This window comes from Ruditapes philippinarum, unplaced genomic scaffold (assembly GCF_026571515.1).
Source record: "Ruditapes philippinarum isolate M1 unplaced genomic scaffold, ASM2657151v2 ctg471_1_1_1_1, whole genome shotgun sequence".
In the NCBI taxonomy this organism is placed as follows: Eukaryota; Metazoa; Mollusca; class Bivalvia; order Venerida; family Veneridae; genus Ruditapes; species Ruditapes philippinarum.
In genome coordinates this window covers 1-10,454 of record NW_026853363.1, presented here as the reverse complement: position 1 = coordinate 10,454, position 10,454 = coordinate 1, and the positions used below count along the sequence as shown (strand labels likewise).

Sequence of the window (10,454 nt, the reverse complement as noted above, 5' to 3'; positions counted from 1 at the left end):
AAAAAAAAACGCAAAAAAACAACAACAACCAAAAAGAAAAAAAAAAAAAAACTGCTCGCATAAACTTTTTAATTATGTAGGCAACTTTGCAGTAAGATTTGATGAAAGAGAGTAAATATATATAAATACTTTACCAATTTTGCGTTTGTCAAAGTTGGTTTCATTACAATTTTCAAACATATATGAATATGCTACTTCTAATAGGTGAACTGTCATTTACATGATCACCAAATTTTTTAAGGGATGTCCAAAATGTTTTCGAATCATTCTGATTATTTCCAGGAATTACTAATAATTGTCATAAGCCTTAAATGTTTTAAGTCGTAAGTCATTTGCTGTGTTTCTACCTGTTAAAAAGTTCTTAAAAACTTCTTCGTTTTGTAGTTTATACAAATGAAAAGCACTATCGCTATCGTGTAAGCATTGTATAATTTTTGGATAGATACAAATTTCTTCCGTTGTTCAGTACGCATTTCCCGAACAGCGGCAAAGTTATCAATAACAGTTAAATGTTTCAATTTCACTGTCAATGAAGAGAACAACAACAACAGTTTAACATCCATAATACAAGATTTTTGTGCGTTTGTTATGATTATAACGATAACAACGCCGCGACGATAAGAAATAAATAATACTAAAAATTAAGAGAAAATTGACAAAAAGATAAGTTTATTGGTGAATCAAATATCCAGAGAACGAGTTCACATAATACCTATTTTGAAATATATTAGTGAACGTACAACCTGTAGTGCATTTAACAAATACGTTTGACTGTCCGTGTAAAACAGCAGCTGTATCTGTACTACCACATGGATTCTTATCTTTATCATATACATATAAGGCCGCATATATTGTCCCGTCAACTATGATGTCTGCTGTCATTTCTGTATTGGATTGTGCACACAGTTGTATACTAAATGAGTACGTTCCGCTGACAGGTGCAGTGAAGATTCCAGTAGATGTATTATAAGCATTTCCTCCGTTAACAATTGTAGAGCCAAATATAACTGTGCCTCCATTTCCAGGAATTCTGTTTGTTACATTCTTTGCTTTAAATACTATATTTGGACCTATAAAACAAAATTTGTAACAAATACTATTGAAATGATGATTTTTACTTTGATAAGTTTGATAATTGGTGGACTATACAGCCATAGATATACACGAATACTTAAAAATAGTAAAAAATGAGCCACGTCACGACAAAATCAACATAATGGGTTTGCGACCAGCATAGATCAAGACCAGCCTGAGCATCCGTGCAGTCTGAACAGGACCAATGATGTTTCTTACCAACTCTAATACAAGTAGAGAAACTGAACAGCATGGATCCAGATCACACTGCGCGGATGCGCAGGCTGGTCTAGATCTATGCTGATCGCAAACCCATTAGGTTGGTTTTGTCGTGACGGAGCTCAAATGATTAGTAGAAAGGCAAGAACAACTTTTATAAGCACATTACAAATAAGAATACCCTGAGAGAACTTAAGTGCATATCATTCTAAAGAATGATATTATCCATTAAGTTATAGGCTTTCAACAAGCTTGCACCTTCGTTTTCTCTGAAAATGTTCAACCTTTGTAGCATTGCAAATCACAATCTTACATCTTAGACACATTAGTAATACTGATATTATGATTAAAAGACATGTTATGATGGCGGCATAGCCAACCGAATAGTAACCTTAGTATCGCATCCGCGTGGGTTCTAACCCCGTCAGGGACGAGCCAGTGTTCCTTGAGCAAGAAAATTTACACTCATTGCTCAGTACTAGTTGGATCCAGACGTGTGTCTATAAGCTTCATACATAATGGCAGTAAAATTCTGTATAGTTAAAATAACACGAGGTTGTGATGACACCGAGGTTTGCATTAAAATATAGCAAAATGGGTGTCATATTCTCAAGCCAATTTAGGGCTGAAAGTAACCGTTTTCATTCTACTGTTTATGAACAATATATCAATGTTATCACATACTACAACTGCTTTTCCTACAGGAAACAACTTCTAAAGAATCTCCATCACAATATTTTCCCTGTGGCGAGGGTGACGGATTTGTGCAGGTACGTGATCTAGACTTTAAACCGTCCCCACACGTCACTGAACAGGTGCTCCATTGTCCCCAGTCAGTCCAACCACCATCTTAAACACACCAAACGCCTTATATAAAAGTCATCTCTACAATTTTGTTGCCTCTTCAATGTCGAAAAAATTAATTAAATAAACGATGTGGTGAACACTTTTCAAACCATTTTACACTTAATTAGATTAAAAGGATATCAGCCAGTCCGAGGGACGATCCATTTTTAAGCCATAAATTTTATAGTTTATATTTAATGTTCATACAAAAACACTGTAACAAGGCATTATATATTCTCTTTACAAGGAAACAAGAATTATAACAATTAAAGACATTATGCTCACCACATGCATATTTAAGTAAACATAACAATGCGCATGTGCCACAGTCTGAACGTTGTCACAACGATACTAAAATGTTTTTCCAAGTACTTGGAATATCGATCGATGCTTTATTATCCATCGGGTGAATACTTATGTTCCAATTACATACTTTAAATCAAATGAATCCATCGGCTTGGATTTTCTTAATTTCAATAGGAATATATTTTGGATAAATGTAATAAATACCTAAAAAACTAATCTTAGAAATATGCAATTCATCAAAAAGAAATATTAGAATAATTTCATTGAATTTTCTGCAAGCCTCATACGACAGCACATTTGTTGATTGTTTTGTTTTTTTTCTTTCAAGCGCCACAGTGACGGAAAACGTCAACGTCATGCGCATTTCCTATTTCGTCAACGATACGGATTATCTTTAAGATTAATCCAAACAGTCTGAAAAAAGTCTATACTTCTAAAAACCCTTTGTTTGACTAACAAGATACTTGTATCAGGTTTCTTTTGTCATATTATATGTGTCTGATGTATACTATTCGGACTGTCAACAAATGTTTATGAAAGTGCCGTTTTCTGGACGTTTTAATGACATGACGACGTTTTTGAATAAATAAAAGTCGCATCTAGAAAACTTCAAACTTGATTGCACAATAATCTAATGTTCAAATGACTAAATAGATGTAACATCAAACTTTGCACTGGTACAAATTTAATGAAGAAAACATGACATATGTCAGAATTATAAAAAAAATTCCAGGTAATTCTGGATCATCTCGCCGTACAAAATACTACTTTACTATTTAATAATACCAATGACAGAAAGCAAAAGAAAAAGATAATTCATGTATATGACTAATGAGTATTTTTGTTTGGAAACTGCTATAAGATATTACAAGATATTTAAATAAAAAAATTGAGAAAAAAGAGCCGTCAGTTATCACATGTGTCACTCCATGATAGCCAATGAGACACAAAAATATTTTTTACATGGACCAATACTTAGCAAAAATAATTCTACCATAAAACCCATGCATTATGCTTTAATACATAAGATACCAATGAATCCTGTTAAGTTTTATTGAAATTGCATTATTGGTCCAAACAAATTTTATAAATGAAAATAATTAAATGCTCATGACTCTAACAATTTATTGAATCGGAGAATGCCGATGATATGCACAACTACACTTAGTTAAAGTCATTCCGTTCCTGTAAAGCTTAGATGAAATTGCACCAGAAGTTTGTGAAGAGAAGTTCGAACAAGCTTTTGTGTAAGTGACAAACACAAAAAACACCTTTTTAATTCAAGGGTCATAACTCAATTAAAAATCATTCAAGCCAAAAATCTGTGCAATATGCGCAAATACGTAAGCTACAGATCAATCATGTAAAGTTTAATTGAATTGCAATGAATAGTATAAGGGGAGTAGTCTTGTTTAAAAATAAGAATCATTAAAGGATCATAATTCTGTCTAAAATCATTGAACCAGAAAATGCCGACTATATGCACAACTAGACTCATTACTAATCATTCCTATAAAGTTGGTTGAAAATGCTCCAGTACTTTTTGAGAAATAGTCCAGACAAGTTTGGCAACGGACGGACGGACAAACGACGGAGAAGTGTGTCGCCACTACTCTCTAGACTCTTAATACAATATCTTATGGTGTCGTTATAACCTATCGTGTTATTTTCATTTTAGATTATATTAACATTTATTTTCTATTTAAAGGCTACATTAAAATTTACCAACATTATGTTTTAGGTGATGATTCGTGAGTGATGTAAATTTTAACGATAAAGATTCCGTAATAAATCCAAATACATTGAAAAAACATTGGTATTGATTTTAAATGTGTGTCACTGAATTGCTTTTCAATTTCTGTAAATTTAGATTTTAAAAAGAAGATTTAGCTACCGAACACATACATGATTAAGTTATGACAAACTGAAGCAATTTATTAAACCTACTTGCACATGGACCGGGTAAGCATATTCTATCATCTAATGTGTCGCCAAAACATGGAAGTCCGTTTCTGTCTGGTATCGGGTTCGAGCAATTACGATGTCGCCTTTCTATACCTACACCACAAGTTACAGAACACGCGTCCCAGCTCGACCATTTTGTCCATCCACCATGCACTAAAATAAGTGGCAAAAGGTTTTAAGCCTTTCGACATATATGTATCGAAAGGGAGAAACTGAGATAGGTGGCAAAATGGTTTTAACCCTTTATACTTATATCTATCGAAATGGAGAAATGCATTATTAGTAGGAAAAATAAGGCTTAAACGGATATTTACATTTCTATAATTGTTCTTTGCTTTTGAATTGCAATTTATTTTAATCCTTCTTGGTTGTGAAACCTATCAAATTACGTATGCATGTTTAAAGCTATAAGTGATTCTGGGTGATTTATAACTACGATTGATAAATTAGAGTACATGAAACATTCTTTGAAAATTAAATGCAAGTTTAAGAAAAATGCTTACCTGGGCAAAGTTCCTTTGAGCAAGATATAGTTGATATGTTTGAGCCGATACAGTCTAAACCCCCTTGTGCCGGGGCAGGATTCGTGCATGTTCTTGTCCGAGTTTGAGTCCCATTTTCACATGTGACATCACAAGGTGACCACTGAGACCATCTTGCCCAGTTTCCATCCACTAAATAAGAATAGAGTGAAAAACAGCTGTGTTAGTCTGCTGTTCATTTGTTTTGATTTTGCAAAATTATATTTCATATCGAATGATCGCGAATCTCAAAACGGTGTATACGTTATTTTGTGCTTATGGGATAAAATGTATCAATTGAATACATATTGAATTCAACCTCGTTTTCATCTCAAGGGACCAAAAGTTATATCAAATGCCTATCATACCCCACATAGCCACATTGGAATCCAAAAACATCTATATCAAATGCATATACAACCCTATCTCGACTCCTTCCATTCTTATCGTACTTGAATAAACAAATTTATGTCAATTAAAGCAGGATGTGATATATAGGGGAAGATAAGCCATGTCCGCGAAAGGTAAAAAGGAGGTATATATATTGCGGGAGTTATAGCTTACATATACTTACCCAATGGACATAGTTTGCAGAAGTTAGGACATACTAACTTTGCGTGATGAATATCTTGACATATGTCGAAAAATGTGTTCAAATATGCACAGTCAGCTTTAGCGTCATCAATGCATGTTCCAGCTGTAATTATATTCTCTTTCATTAAAAATATGATCTTAAAGTGGCATGCCTCACCACTAGATGAATCCTAATTTTTATTTAAATTTTGAAAATCTATTTAAGATTAAAATTTTGTGGTGTGAACAAAGAAAAGTAATTTAGACATTCCAAACGGCATTACATATTGCAAACTACGGAAAACCGTTAGGGCCATCGTGGTTATACGTTAAAATACAGAGGGCGACAATGCGAGAGTGCGACAATGCGATGACGACAATGCGACAGTGCGATGACGAGAATGCGACAGTGCGATGGCGAGAGTGCGACAGTGCGATAACGAGAGTGCGACAATGCGAGGGTACGATGATGACAGAGCAATATTGTTATCGCACATTGTCGCCATCGCATTGTCGCACTCTCGTCATCGCACTGTCGCACTATCGCATTGTCGCACTCTCGGCATCGCACTGTCGCACTCTCGTCATCGCATTGTCGCCCTCTCGCCATCGCATTGTCGCACTCTCGCCATCGCACTGTCGCATTCTCGCATTGTCGCACTTTCGTCATCGCACTGTCGCACTCTCGTCATCGCACTGGCGCACTCTGGCATTGTCGCACTCTCGCCATCGCACTGTCGCACTCTCGCATTTTCACACTCTCGTCATCGTACTGTTGCACTCTCGTCATCGCATTGTCGCACTCTCGTCATCGCACTGTCGCACTCTCGACTCTCGCCTTCTGGTGGACGGTTCTAAATTGCTGGCGAATAAGCTGACGGTATCGAATATTGGATAATTTGTCAATTTCATTTCTATTTGGCCCATAGTGTTCAAACTTCATAGGATGATTGTCCATATTGTGTAGAAGACCCCTATTGAATTTGGGGTCACAAGGTCAAAGTTCAAGGTCACTTTTAACTCAAAAATGAAAACAGTTTCCAGAGTATAACTTAAGTTCCATTTGGCCAACAATAGTCAAACTTTATTGAAGGATTGCTGTTTGAAGGAGGTAATACTTTATTTAATTCATGTAATGTCTTACAAACGTTTCATCCTTACTAAAAAGCACTTTCGGGCATATAATGTTCCGCCTAGCGGTGCTCTTGTTATATATGTTTTACCTTTTACCTCATATAGACGTGTTTTCACGCCTTTTCACCTTCCCTTTTGTAATAGTAAAACGAGTACCTGAGTAAATGAGTAAAACCACCGACATTATAGTTTCATAGCAATTTGAACTTGTGTAACATGGGGGGGGGTGGGTTTCAATGTAAACAGCCATTTTTCACAAAATGCTTATGCGGGAATGGGTTAACTGGTCAGCAGATTCTAGTATACATGTGTACCTAAAGCATCGTAAGTTTAGTCTGCTGACCATATAGTATAAGAAGAAAATATGGCATGAACCATAAACCAATTTTTACTAACATTGCAAAATAAATTAAAACTTCACTGTAAATATCATTTTCCCCTGTTCATAAGCAGTTTCTCAAGGTTGAGCTAAAATCACTTTGGCTATATATAAAACAAGTGGACACATAAATCTAGTATAATTATCTTTTATATTTCTTTTTTTTATTTAATCATATTATTTACTATCTTTAAGAAATAAAAAAAACGCTATGTTCACCAAGCACCAAAAATGGCTCGATCTTAGATATTGATAAAAATATAAAGAAGCGTCAATTTGATAGGTAGTTGGTAGTTTGATATTCGAATAAACTACTACACCAGCTGGTAGTTGGCTATTCTTAATTCCCCACTACCTAACGGCAGGTAGTTGGTAATTTGAATTTTGCATGTTTCCCTAAAAAACAACAACAACAACAAAAAAAAAACACAACAAAACTAAACAGTATGAATTTTTTCGCATTAAATTTAATGGATAGATGTGTTTTTCAACATTGAAACACATGATCTCACTATGTCCACCAGCGGAGCCAGTTGGCTATAGTACAATATGCTGACCAATTAAACTTATACATTGTAGTAGGATCTGCTGTTAAGTTAATCTTAAAGTGAAAATTGTTGACCACTTATGTTAGATATATAGAAAAAATTATTTGTTGACGTAAATTTTTAATTACATATATCTTTATTTACAATGTTAGTAATATAATAAATTATTCATCTTACAAAACAATAAAACCACTGAAGACGATCTATCAATATATTTCGTTTGTCTTTTTTATACAAGTAATAAACAATGATTTTATTTATTTTTTCATCTTTTAAATGTCAACATAAGATCATTTTTATCTGAGGATATTAAAGTTTCACACAATTAATTACATTTTCCGTCTTTGTATAACTCTTTCAGTATTTATATACAAAATGATTCTTATTATTAATTTATGATTTCATTTAAACATTATTATTATACAGAAAAAACAACAAATAAATAATAAAAAAGAAACAGAAAAGAAAAGAAAAAAAATTGACAAAAGTAAAATTATCCCATATTCTATACCGTCAGCTTATTCGCCAACAGTTTAGAACCGTCCACCAGAAGGCGAGAGTCGACAATGCGATGTCGCGATAACGAGAGTGCGACAATGCGATGACGAGAGTGCGACAATGCGATGGCGACAGAGCGATAACACTATCGCTCTGTCGTCATCGTACTATCGCGTTCTCGCACTCTCGTCATCGCATTGTCGCCGTCTCGCCATCGCATTGTCGCTATCTCGCCATCGCACTGTCGCACTCTCGTCATCGCACTGTCGCACTCTCGTCATCGCATTGTCGCGCTCTCGTCATCGCACTGTCGCACTCTCGTCATCGCATTGTCGCACTCTCGCATTGTCGCCTTCTGTATGTTAACGTATAACCACGATGGCCCTAACGGTATTCCGTAGTAAACGGCACTCAACCATTCATTACACAAAGCATGTAAATCATTACTCGTCTTGAATCTAGAATATTCTACTCTTCTTTAAATCTCAGTACAATTTTCTCAGGTTCGATTCTCTCCGATTAAGTTGGCTGATCTGGAGGCGTGCAGCTTAAAACTTTACACTTATTATATTTTTCTTACACAAATAAAAACAAATCCGGGTTTAGCTAGGGAATCCCTTTCTGTGCGAATCTTAATATGTATTTATAGCCAAACATTTTAATTTGCAAAATTTAAAAAGTATTAATAATTTATCGATTAATACGAAAATACATTTTGACTGTCTCCACATTTTTATGCATAATGCAAGAAGATAAATATCCTAAAATACTAATATAAGGACATTTTAATGCATTCTTTTTCAATTTGACATGTATACATATACACGATAACATGTTCACAAATATAACTGAAATCAGTATTTTGTCCGAAAGATGCCTCCAACCACTCAGTGTTAAACTATAAAGTACTGACATTATTTGATAACTCATAATTTTATTTTGATACAGATTTAAAAAAAATGGTGATTCGTTTGGGGGAAAACAAAATTGTTTTGTTTGGAGTATTTACGTGTCAGATGAGAACAAAGATTCTTATTGCATTTATCCGTGCTGCAACACTCGTGACATTGGGATTGTTGTCGTCTGTTAACACCTCTACCAACTAAACTTCCGGCCGCACCAGCACTCACACCACATTGCTGCTCGTAAAAATAAATTTATCTAGGATGTACATATGTACTTTTAGAATTTGTTGATATAAGGCGCTCAAAGAAAATTTTTATAATCGTACGTCAACCTATATCTTAACAAATGTGTCTACAATGTAGGTTTGTAAATTTATTGTCTTTAATATGCTATGTGCTCTAAATAATCACCACGGTGACCTGATATAGTCGCAATTACGATGTTAATAACCTAATTTTGGAAATCAACTATCAGATGACAATTTCCCAAGATTTGCCACTACAACAAGACATCGTTATCTTAAAATAAACTAACAGAAACACGAAGTTTACTGACAAGCCATTATATTTAGAATGAGACCTTAAAACATTGGGAAAGGATAGGCTTTGCCATGACATCATGTAATTGTTATACGGACACTACCACATTCTTTTCGATTTGAACATCTATTTAAGATTGATGCTCACTTCTTGAATTATAATTAAAGAATACTTATCACTTTTTTGCACTTCATGTAGTTTTTCTATGTTATTAAAAAAGGTCCGCGATATAATTAATATAATTCATTCAAGATGCACAGATGAAATATAATTCAATATAATACGTACACGTAATAATTTATTGATTATCTTACAGATTAAGACATACCTGGTTGTCTGTACATCCTAGGGTAACGGTTTGTCCAGATGACATTGTGTCCATGTAACACGACTGGGAATAAAAGATGTCATTTCATTATTTCTTAATTATTGATAAAAATGGTAACACATTAAGGTTTATGTCGAACAGTTCTTAGTAACGTGGTACACTTGTATTAACAGTGAGGGGTAATGTTATGTCTTCCTATATGCTTCTGAGCTAAAACACTACTAGTCTTGTAGATTTTTGGTATTATTCTAGGACTCCCCCCCCCCCACTTGAAAGTTGCCCCTAGACGTTTGCGTCCCTTTATGTGCAATTGTACGCCGTTCAAAAATTTTAGCGAGGCAAATGTCCGTTTACCATTATGGAACAAACCAGTAGTGGTTACATATGTGGGAACATGGTTTGAACCCACAATCTCGTTGAGAGGCAAATACCACTTTACCACTGTTCCACCGCTCCATCTAAAGGTACTTGACGAAATCAGTGGCATTCAGAAGTATTCTTATATTATTTTAAGTTTTTATATTATTTTAAGTATTCTTATATTATTTTACTGTCCTGGTTTTTTGACAAGCTAAATGCCACATTTTAAGTACAATTACCTGTCTTGCCCCACATTCC

At 34.6% G+C, this 10,454-nt stretch overlaps 1 protein-coding gene across 1 annotated transcript; it reads right to left on the bottom strand.

The window, feature by feature from the left end:
- Nucleotides 1-654: 654 nt before the first annotated feature.
- Nucleotides 655-10,448, bottom strand: LOC132736636 (coadhesin-like). The gene is made up of 8 exons (XM_060723801.1): nt 10,436-10,448; nt 9,837-9,899; nt 9,073-9,202; nt 5,506-5,628; nt 4,914-5,084; nt 4,393-4,563; nt 1,978-2,142; nt 655-1,070 (listed from the first exon to the last, which is right to left on the bottom strand). The coding sequence occupies exons 2-8, from the start codon at nt 9,888-9,890 to the stop codon at nt 670-672; spliced, it is 1,215 nt and encodes a 404-aa protein (XP_060579784.1). The 5' UTR covers nt 9,891-9,899; nt 10,436-10,448; the 3' UTR covers nt 655-669.
- Between the last annotated feature and the right edge of the window lie 6 nt (nt 10,449-10,454).

Coding starts and splice junctions, on each gene's coding strand:
- LOC132736636 (XM_060723801.1), bottom strand. CDS start 9,890: ATGGACACAATGTCATCTGGACAAACCGTTACCCTAGGATGTACAGAC. Junction 5,085..5,505: donor CTGCAAACTATGTCCATTGG/GTAAGTATATGT, acceptor ATTCTTATTTAG/TGGATGGAAACTGGGCAAGA. Junction 2,143..4,392: donor CTTACCCGGTCCATGTGCAA/GTAGGTTTAATA, acceptor GGTGTGTTTAAG/ATGGTGGTTGGACTGACTGG.